Source organism: Ambystoma mexicanum, chromosome 12, assembly GCF_040938575.1.
Source record: "Ambystoma mexicanum isolate Mex_15411 chromosome 12, UKY_AmexF1_1, whole genome shotgun sequence".
Lineage (NCBI taxonomy): Eukaryota > Metazoa > Chordata > Amphibia > Caudata > Ambystomatidae > Ambystoma > Ambystoma mexicanum.
The window spans coordinates 80026622-80051922 of record NC_090936.1 but is presented as its reverse complement, the minus strand read 5'-3'; the positions used below and the strand labels follow the sequence as shown (position 1 = coordinate 80051922).

Here is a 25301-nt window from a genome sequence, read left to right as displayed (position 1 = left end):
GATTTTCAGTTCACGCTATTGGCCGATGCCTTCCAGTTGGGTTGGGGGGCGGGGGTGCATCTCGACCAGTCACAGGTCCAGGGCCTGTGGTCTCGGCTCGGCAGCAGGCATTGTAGCACATCAACATAATGGAGTTGAGAGCGGTGCACTGAACCCTGAAAGCCTTTCTACCTCCCATCCAAGGTGCAGTGGTTCTAGTGTTGAAGGACAATACCACCATAGTGTTCTGTTTAAGGCAGCGGGAGGGGGGGGGGGCACACATTCACATTACAGCTTACCATCTGCTGGGGGTCCAGAAAGTCCTGGCAGCCGCTCTCAGCAGAGATGGGGAGCAGTTGCACGAATGGACGCTGAAGGAGCAGGTGACTAAGATCTTCAAGAAGTGGGAGTCCCCCAACCCCCCCTCTCGACTTGGCACGCTAAAGGACAAGCAGCGCCCATTGGTTACCAACAGAGTGAGTGAAAAGGAGACGTGTTCTCGTTGCCATGGACGGGCCTCTTTGGGTATGCGTGCCTTCCGTTTCTGCTGGTTCGGCGGACAATCAAGTGGGTGCGCAAATACCCATGCAGAGTGATCTTAGTCGCCCCATTCTGGCCCAGACATATGTGGTTCTCGGACATCCGCGTCTAGCGGTGGAAGAGTCTTCGTCTGTGGGCAGACCAGGATCTATTGCAGGACGAAGGGCGTGTCGCATCACAATCCGGAATCTCAGCCTGGCTGCATGGATCCTGACCACTCATTTAGGTCATCTAGGTATTTCACGGGAGTGCCATCGGATCCTCAAGGCGGCAAGGGCACCTTCCACTAATATCTTACAGTAGTAAATGGGTGAGATTCTGTGTCTGGTGTGAACAGCAGCCGGTAGTGCGGCCATTGGAGGTTTCAGCGGCCCAGGTTCTACCGTAACTGCTGCATCTGGCGCAGGGGGACCTGGCGTTGCCTTCAGTCAAGGTGCATTTAGCGGCCATTTCCAGATTCACCAGACAGCGCCATGCTAATGCGCTGTTTAGTCAAAGATCGGTTAAGCATTTTCTGAAAGGACTTTTTCTGACATTTCCCCCAGAGAAAAGGTTTGCTCCGGTATGGAGTCTCAATGTCGTTCTCAGTGCTCTCATGAAACTGCTTTTTGGGATGTCTCATTTCCAGTGGGAATCCAATCTGCCAGCAGGATTTCAGAGCTTCAGGCGTTGGTCGTTGACCTGCCGTACCTGCGATTCATGAGACAAGGTTCTCCTGTCTACTAATCAGCACTTCATACCGAAAGTGCTTTTGGCGTTTCACAAACATGCTACAATTACCTTGCCCTCGTTCTTTGCCAAGGCGACCACGCTGGCGGAGAGAGCCCTGCATTCCCTGGACGTCAAGAGGGCGCTGAAGTTGTATCTGGGGCCGTACTCAGGACTTCAGGTAGTCGAAACAGCCGTTTGTAGCATTTGATCCCTCCAGCAAGTGATGATCCATTTCCAAGCAAGGACTTTCCCATTGGGTCTTGTCCACAATTTCATATTGTCACAAAGGCTGGCAAGCCCTTGAGGGGCAATCCTAAGGCACATTCTACAAGGTCCACACCCTCGTCGGCAGCGCTCTGGGCTGGAATCCCGCCCATTGATATTTGCCAGGTGGCTTCTTGGGCTGTGCCGCATACTTCACCAGACATTACTGTCTGGGTCAGCAACATGTGCAGGTGGGACAGGCAGTCCTTCAACGCCTGTTTCAATGAGGTAAGCCCGCCAGCTTCTGGGGTTTGTGTTTTACGCTCATCACTTGCTGGTTCTGTTATCATGCATGTTGTTGGATGTTTGTGGTTATGGCCTGTGGGCATGGGGTTGGTTTGCCTGTCATGCATCTCCAAGGGTTGGTCATACTGCTATGTAATCTATTCACAGCATGTAAATCCATGAAAGATCCAATGCTGGAGAAGGGAGTAGTTTCTTACCTGTAACTCCATTTCTCCAGCGTTGGTATCTTTCATGGATTCACATGCCCCGCAGGCCTCCCCCTGCAGACAAACCGTGATTCGGGTTTCTTCTACTTTGGAGGTTAAAATCTGAAGGAAAGCCGCAGGGGCGGGGCTATTTATGAGACGTCCTATTGGTGTAGCCTAAAGCACCCAAAAAGGACGTCGATGGGACACTAAGGTGTCGAAATTTTCCATAGTAAATAGCTAGGTTAAAGTTACCGAGGTTTCCCAGCCCGACGGGAAATATTGACAGCATGTGAATCCTTGAGATATCAACGCTGGAGAAATGGGGTTACAGGCAATAAACTACTCCCTTCCTCCATATACCCTGCCCGCTGTCCCCTCTAAAATGTATCCTCTTATTGCTTAAATGGTCTCAGACCTGGCAATGCGTGGGGCGGAGCTCAGAAGGGCGGGGTTACAGCCACGTGCAGCACCCTGCGTAAAAACAAAAGGAGGACAAAAATCAAACTATTTGCTTTTTTCACAAAAGTGCTCCGGTCCCGTCCCGAAGGACGGAATGTCCCACAAGTATGATGGACTATGGACGTCACTACGGTGAGTAACGGTTATTCTCGAGGACTATGCACCACTACAGAGGACCCTTAGTCAAACATGGCGGTCATCTTACTAGTAATCAATGTGCATTACCAGCACACCTCGTACAAGTAAACAGACTTTTAAGAACCATTTCTGCCTGGATTAGCTTTTCTGCTGGAGCTACCCACTAAACTCTCATAAAATACTTTGATTTAAATTACATTGTTGTCCAGTTAGTCTCACTCAACGGTGAAAGGATGCTTCCTCTACTGTGACGGTGCAGCGGACACAAATTGTAGACCATTTGTTGGTTCATCAATACAGTGGAACGGGGATAACATTGCATGTGGGCTTTTTTTTTCACTGAGAACTAAAGAATGTCCCAAGCCGTTCAGGATCTCAGTAACTAATGATTTCTCAAAGATCACAAGACACAGATCTGCTCAGACTAAGGTCTCCACCAAAGGATGAGGGCGCTGTAGGTTTAACTTGATGGATTAATTCAATTCAACTGGATGCATTAAGACAATGGCAAATCAAACTTTGTGATTAAATCTGACATAAGAGCGACATCAGACACTTAAGAAATCTCCATTACATTCTCTAAATATATTGTTAAATTGAAGAACGACATGGATCCACTTGAGTGATAGATGCAAAGGCAGCTGTTAATTCATGGAAGGCGAGGGAGCGTTATACTTGTTTATCCAACCTTTGAAGAAAACATGTTAGGAAAATCTCTGGGCCAAGCAGGAAGACAAGGAAAATATAATCGATCAAATCAGTGCAACATCCTGCACATAATGGTAATTGTTTATTTGTAAAGCACTTCTACACAAGTGAAGTGCTTTAAAGGGCTTCAAAGCGGGAAGGGAACAAGGGAATAAAGAGTCATTCTTAGGCCTTGAAGTTTCAGAATAAACGGGCCTAACGGCATTGCTACTAGTGAAGTGCATGACGGGCAGGAAGTCGAAAGCGGGGAGAAAAGGGCGAAGACATACAGTCCATAGGCTACCATACTAAGCCAGCGACGCAACAAAGAGTGAGGTGCTAGGGGACGGGGGGAGAAGGAGAGGAACACACAGAACAGAACTACCTTACTACGTCAGGCGAACTAGGCCTAGTGCATTCTAAGTAATGTAATTGCACACACAGTAAGTGGAGGGGGAAGGGAACAAGTGGCATAGTGTAGCAGTGCCCTAGGTTAAGTGCAGAGTGGTTACCATTCTCATGGAACAGGTTCCAGAACGTGCAAAGTGGTGAGCAGAGTGCAGAAGGCCTGGGGCAAGTGCAAAGACTGGCATAAGGGAGGTGGAAGGGGTTTGCCGGTGGGGCAGGGTGGGATTCCACAAAAATGATGTGGGAACACTATCCAAGACCTGTTTATCCTCCAATCCTAGGGTGATAGGTTTATTAATCCCACTTGTTGAGTATTTTCAAACCATCAGAAAATTAAGAATTTATGCAAAGATATCGGATGTTTCAACCAGACGTTTGTATCCGAAGCGCTTTGTGCACTATTTCCGTTCCCCAATTCCAATAAAACCATTAATGCGAAAATCCTTTTTTCATAGATCCCGGCCCTCCAAATTCTTAGCTGTATCTTCGAAGTAGCCTGTCAAATAATTCCATCTGCACCCAATGCGGGTCCCCTCCGTACTCCTCTTTCAATGCCTCTACCACCCCACCCGGTAGGTTTACTTCCTCGCTCCCCAACTATACCAAATACTATGAACTACTTTAGAACCCCCAGTGACGTTCTGAGATGTTTGAATCCCCAAACCACAGTATGCTTCAGCACCCCCGCTCCCTGCTGCAGCAGCTAACACATTTGGTATGTTCGAGCACCACTCTCTATATTATGCTTGCCTCACCTGGAAAAAAACCTTGTACATGCTGTGTACACAAACAGCGAAGGGCTGAAAATGATACTGTATGCATTTGGTTGCCTAAAGCCAGTCTTTCTCTCAGCTAGGTACAAAGGCTAGTGATTTGATTGGGTAAAGTGGGAAAATGCAGTGATGTCACTAATGTGAATTCCTTTTAAAAAATTAAATAGGATTTTTCACAATTGGCCAGAATGCACGAGTTGTGCTTCAGTGAACCCAGTGTACATTTTTCACAATCTAGCTCGGTTCTCATTAAAAAAGAGATGGAATAGACAGCTAATTAAATGATTGTAAGAAAAGGGGAAGTCATATCGATGGAGAGTCTCATTCTGTGCCTCCTTCATATTCAAGGTAACCATGCTGAGTTGGTGTGGCAGCGTTTCTCTTGGCATCTAGAATGCTTTTGCCATGCTTTATACAGCACCTACATTCTTCTGGCAAAGGGGTCCACTAAAGCGTAAATGTTACTGCCGACAGCTAACTTTGAGGAAGAGCAAGGCCAAGAGGTAGAAGGATTCTGTGGACAGGTGGCTAGATCTGACTAGTCACCCTCGGTCTTATGGAGACCATGGCATCCACTGGGATCTGTGTATGTCCATAGAGGCTCCTTCACTATGTGGCTCTCTTGGCAGGGCATTTTGTCCGAATGTTCATGGATGGTGCTTGAAATATTGAAGTCAAAGTAAAAGACAGGATATTGCATGGGAATGGACATGTGGCCTTAATGGAGGATTACCGTATGCATGAAATGTGCCCGATAATGATTTGAGGGGCTGATGGGCAGATTCACAGCATTTCAAAGTTTCTTTTTTTTTAAAGGCTTCTGTCCAGTTTGCTAGAATTTGGTGAAGCGTAGAACGAAGAGTGGGGGAGGTGGTGTAGACCATTATAAATTATAAATAGATGCTGTTCTATTTGGCTAATGAACAAAGGCCCTCTAATGAACAAAAGGCCCTCTTTAGTTTGGGCTGAGTTGGATCGCTTTTGTGAAGCGTGCTACCTGGGATGGGGCCTGGGGGATAAGGTTTGGACATCTCAAGAGAACCTTTCCCAGGTTACTTTCAGAATGTATGGCAAGAACCGATACTTGATGGGGAAAGTTAAGGCTAGGGTTTGATTCTGGCAAGATAGAGGGAGATGTTGGGGTTACTGAAAATATTTGTGGGAAACTATATGCAAGGTTTATTAATATAGAGGTTTTGATGTTGCTGTCTGAGGTTGATTGTTCTAGACTTGCTCGAGTCAATGTGCAGAAATGGCTAGATATCTGACCAGAGTCCCTACGGAGCAGCTCTCTGTAATCATTGTTTATGAATAGTATTCGTATTTTCTTCTGTGGTGTCTGATTATTTTATATGGGAGTCGTGCAAGTCAACTATTCAGAATGAAAAGTCTCCTTTTCTCCCGTTACAATGTAAGAGGCACAAAAGCTTTGTTCTGACAATGAAATATGGCTGCTCAAAGCCAAATACCAACAACCTCAAAAAAGCCTTCAGAACCTTGCAGAGGATTAAGAGGAACTGAATACCTTGCTCTATGATCTATTCAGGCAGCTTAGTTTTGTTAAGTACAGGGTAGAAAACTAAGCCAATCCCTTGATGTCCTCTGATCTGCCTGTCCTCCTTTATGCAGGGCAAAGCGACATTGGTATACATCCAGAGCATCCTCTGACCTTAATCTTCTTTTCTTCATTTCTCTCTGATTCTATGCTTCTTTCTGCTAAACAGACTTAATTCAATGATCTCTTTACTGACGTTTCAGCTCCTCCTCCCTGAACCTTTCTGACTTTTAACCGTATCCTCTTGCATCCTGATCCTCCTTCGCTTCCCATTACTTTCTGATCTTGCTAATTACTTTTCTTCTAAAATCTCTTCATTCTTCCATTTCTCCTTCATCAGGGAATTCTTTTGCTACTCCCTCCGCTCTGACTCTACCCTACTTTTCCTTCGTGCTGCTCATCCTACTGTTGCCCCAGTGACCCTCTTTCTTGCTCCCTCATCCCTCTGGTCTACTCCTCTCGTTTCTTGCTTCACTGCTCTATTGAACTCTTCCCCGTCCTGTCTTCTATCTGTGTTTACACATTTCTTCTATTGTCCCTATACTCACACCGTTGATCCTTCGATTCCCTTGAATGTCTGCCCAATCTCACTTCTTCATTTTCTTTCTAAACTGCTCGATTGAATAGTCTCTCAGGTTTCTAGCTTTGTTTATTTTTTTTAAACATCTTTTTATTGTTGGTCTCGGCAGATACATCGGCACTCAATCAACATTGCATATGTTCAATCTTACAATAATTATCAAGCATTAAACAGTGCACAGTTTACATGGATGTTTCGCTGTCCGAAAGCAGTTCACATAGATACGCCCTGAAGGGGCCCCCAGATGTCCTTTGGCCGGCTTGTGCTTGGTTGGGTAAGAACGTATTGTTCCTCGCATTCGTTATTATATGTCAATTCGCGCAGTAAAGTGTTCATGCTTGGGGGCTTCGGGCTTTTCCATGCTTGCAATATACATTTTTTAGCGACGGCACATGATACATTAAACAGTCTTATAATTGTTTCAGAACATTTACCAAAATCTCCGAACAAATATTTTTGAGGAGTCAAATGTGGGGGGGGGGAATCTGTGTAATTTCAGCCACCATTTCACAGAACCGTACCAAGGCCGGGCATTCCCAGTACATATGATAGGACCCCGCTTGCGGGGTCCCACATTTGGGGCAGCTGCCTGAGTCGTCGGGTGTGATTTGGAAATTTTGGCAGGTGTTTAGTGTAACCTATTGAGGATTTTAAATTGTATTTGGCGCAACCCCGCATTGAGTGATATCCTTTTCGTGAGCGCACAGTATCTTTCCCATTTGTCGTCAGGTATCGGCATTTTCATATCTATTTCCTATTTTTCTTTCACCCGGTTTGTCGTAGGAGTGTGGATTTGTACCGACCTATACAATTTGGAAATTCCAGCCCTCCTTTTCTTGTAACAAGTTGTATGAATGGGTGGGAGGGGGGGGGTTTGGTCAGGGAAGGATGGCCATCGTGCCTGATATGCAGATCTCATTCGATAATACTGTAGTGTTCGGAGCGGGCCCCCTCCCATGCTTCTCGTGAATACTGTCAGGGTCACGAACTTCCCGTCTATGTACATATCTCCTACCCTCATTTCTTTTGCGGGGTCCCAAGCTTCCTGTATGCTAGTGTCAAATGTCGGGGGAATGTTCGGGTAGTTCCATAGGGGAATCTCAGGGTTTTAGGGGATCTCTAGTTTTAATTTTTTGCATATTGCCCCCAGGCTCTAACGGTGCAGCTCACAGGGTCAAATTCACATGAATCTTTGTCATGTGTCAAGGATAACTGATCTAATATCTCTGGGGTTTCTTCTATCCATGTGTGGGGTGAATTATCTGCTTCATCATACCGATATTTGGCAAACTGCGCCTGTGCCACCAAATTGAGTTCGAAGTATGGTGCCGCTATTCCACCTGTCATATGGTTCTGTCATCTTTTCCCAACCCATCCTGGCCACCTTTCCATTCCATAGAAATGTCACTTCCATAGATCAGAGTTTGGAAAAAAAATCCTTGCCTGGCCATATGGGGATATTTACAAATAAGTATAGTAGTTTTGGAAGTACAATCATTTTGAGAATTGCAATTCTACCATGTAATGAAATTGGGAGGTGCCTCCAGACCTGTAGTTTTGTATTAAGTGTCTGCAACGTATGGTCGTGGTTATCTGTATACAGGGTCTGTCTACTCCCTGAGACCAACACCCCAGGTATCTGATATGTCCCTCCGCCCACTTAAGGCCACAAGTAAGTGCAGGGCACTTTGTGGAGGCGGTGAGCGGAAACATTTCTGATTTAGAGTTGTTTACTGTGTATCCAGAGTATTCAGCAAACTCGTTGATGTCTGCCATTATGGGGGGCGATATTCTTATTGGGTTCATGAACGTATAGCAGTGTGTCGTCTGCATATAGTGATATTAATTGGGTGGCTCCTTTCAGTGTGATACCCCTGCTTTTATGTCTCAATCGAACAGCTGCCGCCATGGGTTCTATTAAGGCGAACAGAATGGGCAAGAAGGGACAACCCTGTCTGGTGCCTCTGCCCAGCTCGAACAACCCAGATGTGTTTCTATTAGTGCACACATTCGCACTGTGGGCAGTATATAATCTGACATATTTAATAAAGTAGGGGCCCATTCCAAACTCCTCCAGTACTGAAAAGAGGTATTCCCAAGAGACCGAATCAAACGCTTTCTCGGCATCGAGGGACACCGCGACCGCTTGCTTGCTTGGGTTTATTTGTTATAATATGCCGAATAGCCTACGTAGGTTCAGGGCGCTGGACCTTTGCATAATGAATACACTTTGGTCTGCATGCACCAGCGTGAGTGTTAGAGGTAGCATGCGGTTTGCTAATACTTTCGCAAAGATCTTCGCATCCACATTTATAAGAGAGAAGGGCCTGTAGGATGACATGTCTTTTGGCGGGCGTTGAGGTTTAGGTAGTACCGTGATTATGGCCTCGCGCATTGTCGAGGTCAGTATTTGCTTCCCCAGGGCCTCTTCCCATGTTTCTAATAGTATTGGGACCAGCTCTTCCCGGAATTCTTTATAAAATTCAGCACTTAGTCCTTCTGAGCCGTGCTTTACCGGATGTGAGACCTTTGATTGCCTCAGTGAGTTCCTCTGCTGTGATAGGTTGCTCTAATGCCAGTTTGATTTCGTCTGGGAGCCTCGGGAGATCTAGTGTAGCGAGGTAATTCTTAATCTCAGTGGGGCATTTCTTATCTATTCGCATAAAGGGCTTTGTAGAGTTTGACAAATTCATTGTTTATTCCTTGTTCGCTTGTAATTGGCTCTTTTTGCGCCGTTTGGATAGTGGTGATCGGGGTTGTTTCTCGTGTTTTACTAGGTTGGCCAGCATTTTCCCTGCTTTATTACCCTCTCCCTATCTGCCTGCCCGGGTAGGGGCTGCTATATACTGTATTTCCCTCATTGCTAGACGATCAAAGTCTCTAAGGAGCTTGTGTATTTTTAGCCAGGGTATCCCCACTGTGTGAGCGACTGTACATTTCTTCTGGTTCATTCAATTCTTTCTCCACCACCTCCAATTCATGGCGTACACCTTTCAGGAGGCCCATGGTTTTAGATATCAGAGCCCGTCTAACCCAGACTTTGAATGTTTCCCACACTGACATATGATCTACCGACCCAACATTATCTGAAAAAAGTTGGCGATTTCAACATGCAAGGTTTCAACAATATTTGGGTCTTTTAGTATATCTCTAGGCAGTCTCCATCTCGTCTTTGGTCTAGGGGTATCTTTCAAACTGATCTCCAGCAGTACCGGGGAATGGTCGGATAGTGTGCGGAGCAGGATTTCAGTCTTGTAGTGTGTGTAAAATGTTTGAAGATATAAACCAGTAATCTTTGCGTGACTCACTATCGTGCACTGAAGAGTAGAATGTGTATCTTTTACTGGATGGATGAAGTACTCTCCAGGCGTCCAACAGGGATAGTTGCGGGAGAAATTGCCCTGGAGTTACTGCCGTCCAAGTGGGTACCCTGGTCACGCCAGCAGATCTTTCCAGGACAGGGTCCAGTGCAACATTGAAGTCTCCTCCGCATATAACACTGGTAGTATTGTGTTTGTGAAGGATCTCGAACATATTCAGGTAAAATTCCGGGTCGTCCAGGTTGGGACCATAGGTGTTCACCAGGGTTATTTGTTTCCCCGCTATTTCCCCCCAGCCCAATACATATCTACCCATCGGGTCCGCCAAGTGACCCCTGACCAGAAAGCCCAGCGAGTGATGAATGAGAGTGCAAACCCCTCTGGACTGTGAGGAGTAATCCGTATAGTAGTGTTATTTGCCTCATTTTGCCAATATTTTCTCATTGACCAAACTCTGCGCATGCGTCTCTTGCAGCATTAGTATATGTGGCCTGTGTCTAGTGACATAATTCCCAACTTTTCTGGCTTTCATCGGGTTATTTAGGCCTCAGACATTCCATGACATTAATCTTATCTTTAACCCGTCACCCATACTTTATGTATACATATTGTGATAACCATTAGTTTGTGATTAATCAGCATTAGAATAGCACCAGTATCCGCGAGACCATATTTCAATTAACCTGAAACTTCAATTAATGCGTTCCCTATCCCAGGACGCAAACTCGTCTGCGTGGTCATGAAAATACAAAAAATTACCAACATCCCTAACCCACCTCACCCCCCAACATCCTCTGCCCCAACTTGACGATGGGCCATAATAACGATTAGGAACATTCCTGAGGGTGCTTCGTTGCCAACACGAGGCTACCAGACCAGGCTCACGACCCGCTTACCATTACTCGGAGCCCCCTGCGGGAGCCAGACTTCTCCAAACACAAAGGGATACTCATATGGCCTGAGTCACTCGACAGTCTCAGTCCTCAGCTGCAGGTGGGTGTCTACCATTCTGGCCTGGTCCACGGCCCCTGGGGGGGCAGTGTAATGGTGGCCTCTACATATGCCAAGGCTGCAGCAGGAGTCTCAAAGAAGTGCGCCTTTCCTCCATATTGAATTTGCACCTTGGCCGGGACTATTAGTGCATATGGGACCTGTCGTGCTCTTAGGTTTTTTTGACTGGTTCATATGATATTTGACTTGCCTGGACTCCGGCAGCAAAGTCAGGGTAGATATATGGCTTTCTTCGTATTGCAGTGTCCCCAGCGCTCTCGCCATCCGAAGGATTGTGTCCCTGTCTCTATAATTGAGCAGTCTTGCAATAATCGTGCGAGGTGGGCCCCAGGTTTCGGCACGGGAGGCAGAGTGCGGTGTGCACGTTTGCTTAGGAAGTGTCTTGAAAAGGAGTTTGCTCCAAACAGGGTCTTAAGGAGTGATTCCACCTGCATTTCCATTTTATCTTTGCCAAATGACTCGAACTCCAACAATTCGTACGTTCCTTCTTGAACGCGATGCAAGATCCTTACACTTATTCTGTAATTTGTTCATGTTTTCTTTGAGCTGGGCAATGTCTTGGTCATGTCGCGCAACCGTGTCTTCGGTTGTTCCAATCCTGTTCTCTGCCTCAGTCAGTCTCAGGTTATGTTTGTCAAGCCTGGTTTTCAATGTTCCAATGGTTGTTACGATATCGTCCAGTTTCATGTTTAGAGAAAGAAAGCCATTTTGGACTATGTTGGTCAGGTGTTCAACCCTGTCACCGCTCTCCACACTGGGTGCAGAACTAGATGTTAGTGTTTCGAGTTCGCTGTTTCCCGCCTGGCTGCTTGTGTATGAATCCACCAGCCCTTTCTTCTTAGCACTTGCTCCTTCCGTCATTTTGTCTTGCTTCCTCGTGTTCCCCATGGCGCTCGTGTCGCCAGGCGTTTGACCCCAGTCTATTCCAAAAGAGTGTTGACCGCAGTTAAGTGGTTTGGAGTAGCAAGGGACCGGTCTATTCCGCACACTGGGATGTTGCCTAGTTGCTGCACTGGACCTGAGGCCTTCTTGTCAGGTCTTGCGTAGGTGATAACTCAGCACACGGATTGGCCAGCCCGCCCAATGCTGCCAATGGATTGTGCTCTCCCACGTTGCTGGATACAGGATATTAAGTACTCCCAACAGTGAACAGCCCGTTCAGTGGCTGCTGAGGGCACTTGCCTGTTGCAGCTTCACTGATTGTCTGAGTGGTTAGCAAGTGCTTGTGGTATTGACAGATATTCAGGTTGGCACTGGCAATTGTGGTATTCACTTATGGGCTCAGACACCCATGTAGCGCCCAGCACAGCAGAGTTTCCATGCACAGCGGCCCAGCAGCGTTTTGTTGTAGTTGATATGGGCACAGCAACGCCTCTGCACGCCCTCACACAGCCAGGTGTACGAATTGTGGTGTTTGCTGTGCGTTAGGCCCGTTCAGTGGGGCCTCTGCGTAGTGTGCAGGGGGATGCTCGTTGTCGCGCCCTGCAACAGTTAGTGTTTGCCGCTAGCTTAACATGCAGCTCCGTGGCCTCCCACAGCTTGAATGTGTGTCCGGAGACCAGCTTGGTATGTTGACCAACACCACGCTCGCCAAAGGGTTACTGTGTCCCCCCACTACGTTGCAGCACCTCCTTGGGGGTCCGTACAAGCCAGCAGGGTTACAGGGGGGTGTCCGCGCTGGGAGGGGGACACTATCAACTGATTGCACTGTGCGGGGCGGGACTCTCCTTACCCAGTGCCGCAGGCTCAGTGAACGCGGGATCTCCTCTCCACCCACGTCTGGGCGTGCGGCACCCGTCAGGGGCAGCGCTGGTTAGTCGCCCTCCTCCGGCGGTCACAGTGGTGTTCGGATCCATCCGCGTCCGGTCCCAAGGTGGATATGGAAGTGGGGGGGGGACTGGCCATCCACGTCTGGTCGCACTGCTTTCCCTCCGGTGTTGTGCTCTCCTCTTGATGCCCCGCTTGGCTAGAGCATCGGCAGCCCCGGGCTACAATCTTCTGGTTCGAGGATCGGTATGTGTCTTTGCCTCATCCCGCCGGAACTGCCAGTCGCTGTAGCTCCGCAGCCAAAGCACCACCAGTTCCAGGATTTTCTCTGCAGGTACCTCCACGCCTGAAACACATCCTGGTATGCTCGGTGTTCCGCAGCGAGCTCCGAATGTAGGATTTAATGGCTAACGGATATTTCCCGGACCGGAGCACTCTGATCAGGCAGCCATTACTGTCGTGCGCAACAGCGCCCCCTCTAGCTTTGTTTCTGCGCACTCTCCTTCCCTCCTTTCAATCTAGCTTTTGGGCTTACCACTCCACCGAAACTGCGCTTCTTGCTGTGTCTTGACATGCTTCTCACTACTCAAAACGTTCTTCTTTGTCCTCATCGAGATATGGGCTGTGTTCGATGCAGTCAGCCACTCTATTCTTTCTTGTTAGGCATCTCAGATTCTGCTCCTCTGTGCTTGACTGGTTTCGTTTTTTCTTTTCGGTCACCTCGGCTGGGCCCTCCTCCCTTACTCTCCCTCTTTCTCCTGGTGTCCCTCAAGGCTCCGTTTGGGACCCCTACTCTTTTCTTTATATATTGTCTGTGAATCCGGTGGAGTCCTTATTGATTCCCCAGCGGTAACATCCTATGTGGCCAGGATGGCAGTCGCCACCCAATCCTGACCCTGGGGGCGGCTATATGAGGGAGGATCACATGGGAGGAGCCAACCTCCGGGGAGATGTCCATCGGACGAAGCATGATATCCCCCATTTCTCCTTGAAAATAACATGCCCATGTCTGAAACCCTCGTGGTCTACTGTCATGTATCCACTCCTTTCCTATGAAGAGCAGGAAAAACCCTTTTACCAAAATTGACCAACCTTCCAACCTTGGTATAATTTGCCAATGTGGCAAAATCGCTTTTTTTAATCAACTTTATTTAAGTTTTCAAGAGCATTGATTACAAACATATATGCATTAGAGAATAGCAAGTGTTCACCTTTCCCCATTGTTTGCTCCAATCTTTGGGGTTCATTAGCTCATAAGTTGTAACTGTTAACCCCCCCCCCGCCACACCCCCATAACATAACTTTCAAACATTTGGGTGGAGTGTTACATAATTCAGCTTTCCTCAGTGTCCTCTGGGCTGGATCACCTTTTCGGCCCAAGATTTGCACTTTAAAATAACAGATATTTTACATAGTTATTTAGGCTTGAAGTACATCTGCTCCTTATTGTCTGTAAATTCATGCAGTGGCATCCAAGTATTTTGAATAAGAACCATGAGTTAATGCTGTCACCTTTTCCATGGCCGTCACACCCACCACATGGCCACTACCAGCCCTTGCTTGTTCCATGCCTGTGCTATGGTGATTCTGGCAGCGCTCAGCAGTAAAACCACCACCGGGGTCAAAAGGCATCTGCGCCCCCGTTATTTCCCTGATATGGCTCAATATCTCCTTCCAGTATATCTCTCCCACCGGGCAGGACCACCACATGTGAATTAGATCCCCAGGTTGTCCGCAGCGTCTCCAGCAGAAAATGGGGTAGTCCGGGCGAATGGAGTGCATGCGTGCTGGCGTCATGTACTACCTCACAGATTCTATATGCTGCCTCTTTGATTGAAGTGCATTTGGAGCTTTTGGCGGCTCTTTGCCATATGTGACTCCAGGTCTCCCCAGGGATTGGCCTCCCACCTTTGCATAGCAGTGAGTTTCTTCTGGATCCACCGTCCCATCAGGCGATACAATTTCAACACTCCTTTTTCCGTTTGGCCCCCTTTTTATCGTGAGTTCCAGCCCCACTGGGTTACGAGTTGCCCCTTCCCAGACCTTCCTGTTGGAAATCCAGTGTCTGAGTTGTATATAATGGAATCTTTCACTTTCCGGTATATCAAATTTGGGTTGGCATCCCTCGAGTGTTAGGGGTGTACCCTCCACATAAATGTCCGCCCGTGTTAGGGTCTGCTACCATCCCCCTCAATGTGCCCAAAAGTCAGTCTGCATCCTTGGTGTGAAATCTGGGTTCTGAGCGACTGGTTACGAGTGGACCCCCCCTCCCCCCGCTTTTAGCTTTCTGCCCCTCAGTGCTTTGTCCCAATACCATAGGGTGGACTTTGTTTACTCTAATAATGTGCCCTCTTTGCCTCTGTCGTTCTGCTAGATAGGCAAGACTTCCCAAGGGAGCCTTAGTGGCTTCTCCTTCGAGGGTTGCCCAACGGTTCTGATTTCCTCTAGGTGACCATTGCAACATGGGAGTTACCTGTGCTGCCCATAAGTATCTGCAGAATTCCGGAACCCCAGGCCCCCCCAAAGCTTGCGGCCTAAACAGTACCTTTTTGGGGACCCTCAGCCTTTTCCCCTTCCAGATAAAGGACATCACTTCCCTCTGTAGTTTTGGATTGCTGGGCCTGGGATGCGTATTGCGAGAGCGCCTATCACATATGAACCTAAGGAGCAGAGTCATTTTAGCAGCCGCGACAGTTCCTGCATATCCCAGCGTTTCATATCTCCTGCTAGTGCTTTCAGTAAGTCTGGAATATTGGACCTATATAGCCTTTCGTACTTGGGGGTCAGCTGTATTCCCAGATATTTTACCGCTTTCTGTCCCCATTTCAACAGGTACCCATCTTCCCACTCCGACACCTGTTCTGCCATCTTTAGGGTAATTGATATGGAACCCTGAGACTGTTGCAAACCCATCCAGCAGATCTATGGCCCTTGGAGGCGAGTATGCTGTGTCCTTCAGAAACATTAGGACATCAGCTTAGAGGGCCACCTTTTGAGCCCCTCCCCCCGCACCTACCTCCACCCCCTGGATTCCCGGATCATCGCGGGGCCTCTGTGCCAGTGGCTCCATGGCCATAGCAAAGATCAGCGGTGCCTCGTGCCCTTCCGGATGGGAATGCTATCTGTAAACCGCCCATTAACCATATAGTCATGTGGATGGAGGTGCAAAATTGGCTATTACCATGCGGGTAAAGATCGGACCACACCCGAGCCTCTCGAATCAGCTGTAAAAACCCCCAATGTAGGCTGTCAAAGGCCCTAGAGGCGTCCAGCGCCAGTACCGAGAACCGCTGTCCTGTTCTCTGGCCCCACTTGATTTGTATCTATGGCCCTATGAATGCTGTCATATGGGTCACCCTTGTATAAAGCTAGTTTGATCTGGATGAATTATCCCGGGTCGGATACCTGCTAGTCCATGGGCCAGTGCCGTGGAATAGATTTTTGCATCTCCATTTAGTAGAGATATGGGAAGATAACTCGCACAGTCCACCGAGTCCTTATCCGGCTATAATAGTAATACTGTGGTCGCCGGACTCATATTTCCAGAGATCCTGTCGGAATCCCGGATGGAGTTAAACAGCTTCGTTAGGGGGCCCACTAGGGTAGCTCTAAAGGTTTTGTATTACACATTGCTTAGCCCATCTGGGCCTGAGGATTTATTCCCTTTCAGTAACCCTATAACCTCTCCCACTTCTTCCTCCGTTATAGGTGCTTCTAGCATTTGCCTGTTTGATTCACTGATTAGTCACACAAATGGCTTCGGAAGATCTTTCCTGGTTAAAACTGCCAAGTTCTGGAATGCCCCCAGCCCACCCTGACAGTTGAACCCAATCTCAGAAATTTCAAGAAATCCTTAAAACCCTTACTATTTAAGTAACCTTCTCACCCTCCGGTAGCCCGGTCATACTCTGTCCTGTTTCTTGATGTAGGTAATTGTGTGTTGATATGTTTTTGCCCCGATGCCCGGGGGCTTTTGGCACACTATAAAACAATAAATAAATACACCATGCAACCTCAATTCTATGTCCAGACCGGAGGCGAGCATTATACCTATTAGATACAGAATTAGAAGCGCTGGCGCGAAAACAGGCAGTCATTTCCCCAGCCCCATAAGTGCCAGGCTATTAAAGTCTACGTAAAAAAGGACGAGTATAATCGTCCTTGGCACTTAAAAGGTTGAAAGTCTTTAACCAAAAACATAACCACTTGTGTCCAACTCTTATTTCTGACCCCTCACATATCCCTCTTGCTGTCATCTCTTCCTTTGGTCTTTCCCATCATCATCCGGACAATACACTGCTTGGTCTCCTTTTGCTCTTTCTGAAACTATTCACTTTACTCTTTCTAATGAAATGTTTTCCATCCAATCTTGGATGTCTTCTCACTATCTTCAATTTAACCCTATCGAAAATGGAAGTTCTTTACTTCCCTGGCCATACATTTACCCACTCCACCTTTCTCCACGTTCTATATATTGTTCCCTGTCTTTCTATTTCTGCCTTCGCCCACAACCTGGGTGTTATCTTTGACCCTTCCCTTTCATTCACTGGTCATATCACTTGTATCTCAAAGTATTGTCGCTTCAGCTTTTTAATATCTGCAAGGTCGTCACTTCTTATATTCGAGGCCACTAAGTTCTTCACTTTCTCATGTCCTGACTTTTCCCCTGTTCTAGTTTAGTTTTTGGTCTTCCTGCCTCGTACCTTGCCCCTCTTCGATTACTTTTTCATGCCTCTATACGTGTCCTGTCTGTCCTCTCTCCCCATGACTTCATTTCTGTTGCCTTGCAGCATCTCTGCTGGGTTTCCTTTGAGGCTCGTCTTCTCTTTAATTTCCTCTGTATTGCTTTTATATCGCTACATGGTCTTGCTCCTCCTGAATTGCTTCTCACTGATCTCATTCCATACTCCTTCTGGCTTTCTCCAGCATTGGATCTTTCATGGATTCACATGCTTTGAATATTCCCTGCCAACAGGCTGGGAATCCTTGGCAACTTTAACATTATAGCTTATAATAAAGCTTTTTTAAGCTCACTTTAGTACCCTATCTGGGTGCATTCTGCCCTAACCAATGGGAGTTCGAGTATTTAGCCACACCCAGGCTACCAGGGCCCAGTATAAAAGTAAATGGACCAGATTCTGCCACTGGGCAGACTCCAAGGAAATCAACCCCCTAGCATGCACCTTGGAAGATGTGCTCTGCTTCTTGGCGCACCTCGCCCACTCCGGTGTGCAGGTGGACACCTGCCTTACATACCTCACAGCCATCGGGGCTTACAGAAACTCGGAGGATGGGACCTTCTCCTCCAATCCTATCGTCAAGAAGCATTTGATGGGCCGGGCAAGGCTCTACCCGCCACTCAAGGCTGCACCCTGTGTGGGACATCAACATTGTCTTGGGCGGCCTGGTGCACAAACCGTTTGAGCCAATGGAGTCCGCGGACATCAGGCTGGTCTCCATCAAGACGGCCTTGCTTGTCGTCCTTACCTTGGCTTGTAGAGTCTGCGAAATCCAGGCGCTGGTCGCCTCAAAACCATATACTAGCTTTCACAGGGACAAAGTCCTGCGGACACAACCAGCATTTCTGCCCAAGGTGCCGTCTGCTTTCCACTTGAATGAGGAAATAGTCCTTCATACGTTCTTTGCCGATCCTAAGGATGAAGCACAGAGTGCTGCACTGCCTGGATGTCAGGCATGCCCTGAAATTCTACTTGGACAGGACCAAGGGCTTCCGCAAATTGGACGCCCTGTTTGTTACTTTCAGAGGCGCAAGACCAGGCTATCAGGCCTCCATATCCCGCTGGATGTCTCGGCCATCAAGGAAGCACACGAGGGCCAGCACAAGCCGCTTCCGGGTAACATGCACGCCCACGCAGTCGGGACCAAGGCAACGGCCATCGCATTCCAGCGCGATGTCCCTTGGCAAGTCATAAGCAGGGTGGCCACTTGGGCCACTCCCTCAGCTTTCTGCAAGCATTACTGTTTGGATGCCGGCTCTAGGCCTGATGCAGCTTTCCGATAGGCGGTTCTTAGAAACCTGTTTGCTTAAGGAGGGTCGTCTCCTCTCCACCCTGTGGCTACATTCAGTTGTAATCGCCCATGCAGTATGGAGGAAAGGGGACGGGGCGGAAGAGTAACTATAAGTTACTCACCGTAGTGACTAACGTACTCCTAGTCCTTAGTCCCCTTTCCTCCATACGTCCCACCATCCTCCGCCCCAATAATACAGGTGTCATTAGGCTATGTTAAATCTATTGTCGACGCATCAATGGGGACTGAGGTGTGGCGTCGGAGGGCAGAGTCAGGGCAGTGCATGCTCCATGGTCCGCACCCCCACGCGCCTCTAAATTTAAAGGGGAAGGTTTTTTCTGGTGAGAAAGGTTCTGTCTCCCGTCCCTTGGAAGGGACGCCCATAAAGTATGGAGGAAAGGGGACTAAGGTCTAGGAGTAAGTTAGTCAATACGTTCAGTAACTCCTAATTTATCACTTCTATGTGGCATAGCCTAGAGGAACAGTCAATTTTGTGGCATTCATGGTAGCCTGGTCCACCTTCTAGCACTTATTTCACAGCCCTGCCTTATTGTAGTTTGTCAGCAAGCAGCTTTCTGAGAGAGCATGTATGGGCTCTATACAGTGCAAACCTAGCTGGGAATCAACAAAGCACTGTACAACAGGACCCACCAAGGGGTGTGATGGGGTAGTGGAGGAATGGTGGGGTGCCTAGTTGGCTCAGATGGTGGTAGTAGTGCAGCCTGTGCTACTGCGAGATGGAACTGTTGTGCGCTAATTGTTAGGAAGGGAAATGAACCCCAGAAGAATCTATAGTTGACCCTAGAAATGTACCTCCAGATTGAGGCATTATTTCATACGGCATTTATTCAACAATTTCCATTAGCCACAAACACATAATGACATTTATTTTAGGGCGAGTAAAGATTAAATAAGAAAAATAATATGAACATAATACAACAATGAATACACATATTAAACCTCATTTTCCTGTTGTGTTCTGGAAAGAGCGTATATGGGTGCATAGCAACATTCTAAAATCAATTCAAACTATACTTAACCGTATAAATCACAAGATACAAGACCTTTCATATTATACATAGCAATGTGCCGTCGTGATATACAAAAAGTAAGCAGACGGAACAAGTTTCTAAAAAGATCTAGGGATGCTCTCATAATCGCCAATATGTATGCCAATATGTATGCCAATATGTATGCCTAAGTGGGGTCACAATTGATCCTAATTATTGTGCGTCTATATAAAACAATTTGCCAGTCAGTGAGACGATGTTAAAGTATGTATTAGCAGCATCATCAAAGTACAAGAAGCAAAAGTGCATGTACAGTTGCATTAGTAGTAGCCAATTTGTTGACATGGTAGCATGTTAGTTCTGAAGTCCTCTGGCTTTCAATATTCTTGCTCTTGCGCACCATGCTTAATGAATGAAGCTTGCTGCAAAATACACTAAATTTATATCATTGCTGCTCTAAATGAGCAAAAGAGCATCACCTGTTGGGCGTTATACCGTGTGTTACATAGTGTCTTTAGGAACTTGCACCTTGCCACTCGATAGCCCTGACAGAAAAAACAAAAAATGAGCAATGGATTCCCTGCCAAGACCACATATCGGACACACACAATTTCCGGCAGGCTCCCACTTTATAGTACGGTAAGCAGGTTCAGTTTGGTAAAGATACATTTCAGGTACAAGGTGCGTGCAAGGGTGGGGTGGGGTGGGGGGGATTGCCCATATGAGTATTTTTCAAAACCCAGGGCCAGCTTACAGGCCTGATATGAAATTCTGTGGCCAACCCACTGCACGCATTAACCAATTTCACTTTGGTTATCCCCTGTGAGCTTCTTTTAGCTTTCTCTACGTCACCTGAGATGATATCCTGGGGACTGTGCCACAAATTAACCAGATTCATGTCCAACAGAGATCTTACTTGTTTAAACTAGGATAAAGATCTACCACCCTCAGGTTCAAACATGTGTATTAAAGCCTCATGGTATATTTTGAGTTTGGGAGTTAGCCGTAATCTGAGCCAATAAAGTGCCAGTCTGAGTGACACCACTCTGGTTTTCCCTATGGCCCAGTTCCAGATAAACCAGGTTACCCGGGCACGTTGGCAGCCCAAGCAGACTTTTCAGGAAGCATCTTCCAACTACGCCCCAATTACCTGTGAAGTGGCCCCAAATCTCTGCCCCATATATAGAAGCTGATTTGGCCTGTGCAACACACTGTGAGGGCCGATTGAGGCATTATTGCAAGTGCATTAGACCAGTCAAGCTACACTTAAATATTTTTCAAACCGCATAGAGCATTTATACAGCTTTCTTCGTAACGGGGGGTGGGGGGGGAGGAATTGACAGTACACAGCCCTGACCTGTTAAGCATTGTCTTGAAACAAGCGTAATCTAGAACACTATAGAACACGTAGTGCCTGTACCCTTCACTTCAACCATTCCCCTCCTCTTTAAATAAAATCGAAAAATTACCAACTTGATCATGCTGCCTACTGCCGCTCTATCCTCTTGGGTGCATTTTTGAAACCAGTGATTCAAAAAAAAAATTATAATTTGTATTGTTTTGGTTGTTGGCATTTAACTGTAATAGTAAAGCAAAGAAAGGCTTATCAATCAACATGAAAATTAATCCTTGCATCGTTTCAAATCCTAAAAAATAGATGCCATGAAATGCTACATTAAAGACCTTTTCCAATATTATCATTGACAGCCCCTCTGTCCCCGAGACCCTCTCCCCACCATTACATAACCTGGAGAGGGCAGAGGGACATCGGGGTAAACAAACCCCCACGTATAGGATTCAAAAACGTAGATCTTCACCCTAGCCAACTTCTAGGGAACAGTACAGTGCACCTAGTCAGAGTACATTAGGCCTAGGAGACCTCATTACCTCAATAGCCAGGCAGTCCCTGGAGTTCTTGCTGGGTCTCACCGTGCCCACTTGTGGCTTCTGTGTATGGGACCAGTTTAAAACACTACCTGAGATGGCTGCTATCTACTTCCTGTGAGTTTTATGGCACGGCCGGTGACCACTTTTGTGTCCCGTCCCCATGCCACCCTGCCCCCCCCACCCCACCCCCTCAACTCAAGGCACTAGCATTTTTAGAAGCCAGTCCCTTCAGCTGTTAGGGCTTACTGCCAGGACTACTTCTGATACATCCTTACCCCCTCATGTTAATTTCCACCGTCTCCCCCCACAACTGATTGATGCAATGTTCAGTACCCTTTCCACGGCTACCTCTCAAGATTGTCTAATGTTAATCTGGCTGCATGGTTTGCATCACCACCTGTATGGCTCCTCTGCACTTTGTAGATGAGAAGGGGCACTATTTAGGCTGCTGCAGGCACCATTTTGACTGCACTCCAACTCAGTTGGGGACTGCATTCTTCCCTGGTCCTGCTTCTTGCTGTAGTGGCCAATATGAAACCGAAGACACCCTTTGTATTGCCACCTGTGAAGCTCTGCAATGGGGATCTTGCATCCCAGTGATGTGTAAGGAAACCACCTAAAGAGGTCTGCGCCCAAGCAACCAAAGGGCACATCCTTCTGACAGGCCATCTGACTTCTCCACTTCATTGGCTAGGACTGTGATGGCCAGTTAGTAGTTTCACATTTTTGCTCAGTTTTCCAGTATTTGTATGCTTGCCTAATTTCTTTACAGCTCGATACAGTAATATTTATACATATAGTATGTTTATTGTGAATGTGATTATATAAATTATAAATCATATTTGCACAAATAATTGCCAGGTTTTGGAAAATGAGAGAATTGTACATAATCTTACTTTTTTGTCTGAATTTGTGTACTTCTAGGGAGTACTTGGGCCAAAAACATACATTGCTACCCAGGGACCACTAGCGAATACAGTCCAAGATTTCTGGAGAATGATCTGGGAATACGAAGTTGCCGTAAGTAGTTAAATATATGTGTAGTAATTTAAAATGGAGAGATTTGTGAAAACCTCTCGACCTGCTTCTGAAACTAATTTTCTGAAAAAAATGGTACATCCTACATGACTTGGATAGCTCTCAGAGCCTTTATTTGCTTTAAAAAAATGATAAAGCTTAAAGCATAAATTAGTTGGAGCTAGTAGAAATGCAGTTGTCCAATATCACATTGGATATTTCCAATAATCCGATAATGGGACATTATCCATGTACTACTTGTATTACTTGCAGGTTTTCCAGGAAGGTCCAGTCATTTGAAGGTGCAGGAAAAACATGACAATTGTGATCTTTCACCGCTTGCAAAAGGCATAAAGTGATTTATGCAATTATTCCCCATGCAACACATTTTAGATCAGTAAAACTAACTGTGCAGTTCATCTTGAGCACCACTCCAAGATTCATACTCTAACATTGACTGCTCCACTAACACTGCACTTTGTCGAGTTTGCCACACTGTGGATGATTTGGTATGGTTTTGTGTGGAAAAAGTCAGTGATATATATATATATATATATATATATATATATATATATATATATATATATATATATATATATATATATATATATATATATATATATATATATATATATATATATATATATATATATATATATATATATATATATCCTACAAGGAATTGCTCTGGATTTTCAATTTGAAAACCATCAAACAAGTCCTCAATATAGTGGATGAATGGGACCTACTATTATGCTACTTAATATATCAATTTATGGGACACTAATCCATCTAAATTGGTCTTTTGTCCCTCTAGATTAGTATTCATGTCTGGCCTTTCAGTCACTCTTGATATTACTTGTGTTTGAAATTTAGCATTCTACTGATAGTTGGATACACGTTCTACCATGGCCGCTGATTTGCTGTTATGAATCCTCCTTTGATTTCCATTCCAGAGAACTTTTTCTATTCAGTCCATTTTTAATTGGCTACTGACATGGTTCTGAGTCCTATGTTGGTCTCTTCCACTGGCTTTTAGTTTGTACATTTGGGGGAGCGTCCACATATGGATGCAGCTTCTGTGGTATAAGCCCAAGGGTCCTACTTGTGGATTTTTTTATTGCATCAGAGAATGGAGTTTTAGCATTCGGAGAATTGGAGGTGGCGTGATTATGGCAAGCCAATTGTTTATCCGATACTCGCCTCGGTAAGTTTTAAAGCGCTGTCAATTTGCTTTTCATGAAGCACATTACTGTCAGCACACTATATATTGGTCTTTATTTTAATGTGCGTTGGCCGCAGCATGTTATGCCAAGTTACTTGGTCTAGCTTGTTTGTGTTTTGAGAGACTTTGCACTATGCCAAATTATCAAGCGCTTTGTATTGGTAGAGTTTATCAGCTTTTCAGTTTTTTTTTTTCAGTAAGTAGGCTGATTGACCAGGCTTGTCTGATTGAGCTCTTTTAATTGATCTTTTCTGCTACTTGGAACTGTGGAGTAATGAATTAATTTAAAGTAGTTTTAATTTTAAATGAACTCCCTGGTTCAAGTTATTAGGTTCTTTATTATTGGCCCTACTTATTGAAGTTGTTTCCGGAAATTACTTTAGGCATCTTGACAGTTTCTTATCTAATGTTTGTATTTTTGCTATTGTATAGTTTACATTACCCTGGTGAAGACGTTTGGAAATGATGGTGAATGTCGAAACCGGTCAGTTATTCTTGATGTTTGAAGATTAAATATATGCAAAACTGAGCCATCTCCTTTTGACCACTTAGATTTTTTCAGTTTTGCATTGATTTTGGTATGCTGTATGTTTAGTTTAATTTGGTTGAGATTGATATTAGTCTGGCTGTTGGTGTGTTGGTTGATTGTCTTTTTTGTTTGGTCTGTCTAATTCACTTTTTTTATTTAATTCATTGTGATCTATGTATAGATTTCTGCTTCATTGAATAATTAAGTTTCTTTTTTTCTATTCAAATACTTCATTTGGTGTAAAACCATAAAGTAAAAATAATGCGTATTAAGACAAAAACGTCGAATCTTTTCCAATCTCAAAGATTTAAGAGGCAAGTAATTTAACAATGGGCCTTTTCAACATATTCATCCCTTAAATATCTAAACAGATAAAACAAGTTAAGATAAACACATCATTAACAATTCATTTCAAGGGGAGAGCAAGCTTGCAGCCTCATTTTGTTTTAAGTAGGAAGACAGTATCTCAACCAACTTGCAGTGAAACGTCTGGTTGGCTGCCGCCCTCCTTCATCCTGCCCATGATTTTCAATATTAGTATCCAGGCCCTTTGGGCATAACTGGCTACTGAGTACAACATGGCTCTTGGTTGGGTTCCTCCCAAATTTCACTGCATCACTAGTGGAGTGTAATGTGGCCTCCCAAAGTAAAGAATTAAATAATGGCTTCTCATATCTATCAATTTTACGCATTAACCTTCTCCCAGACAGACTATTTTCTGTTAATTTTTCCCAGAGTTTTTGGCTATTGGGATACCTGCAGTTCTGTTGGTCTCAGAAACGAAGTCCTCTATCCTATAGACCTGTCCCCCCTCCCCTCCGCCTACCCCTCGACCCCACTCATTGGTTAGTTACTGGTGCCATGAGATTTGCTGTGATGCCGAATTATTCTATATGTAAACAAAGTGTAAAAAGAAAAAAGGTCAAGTTGTGCTTTGTCTCCATATTGACGTTTAGCATCTGTGCAATCTGTAGAAT

General features: G+C 45.8%; 1 protein-coding gene across 4 annotated transcripts in view; it reads left to right on the top strand.

Moving 5' to 3' along the window:
- Positions 1 to 25301, top strand: part of PTPN12 (protein tyrosine phosphatase non-receptor type 12) — an 820244-nt gene that overhangs the window by 306809 nt on the left and 488134 nt on the right. For all 4 annotated transcript variants that reach the window (XM_069628049.1, XM_069628047.1, XM_069628048.1 and 1 more), the window contains exon 4: positions 22478 to 22573. In XM_069628049.1, the coding sequence (XP_069484150.1) occupies positions 22478 to 22573 (96 nt within the window). The remainder of the gene's footprint in view (positions 1 to 22477; positions 22574 to 25301) is intronic.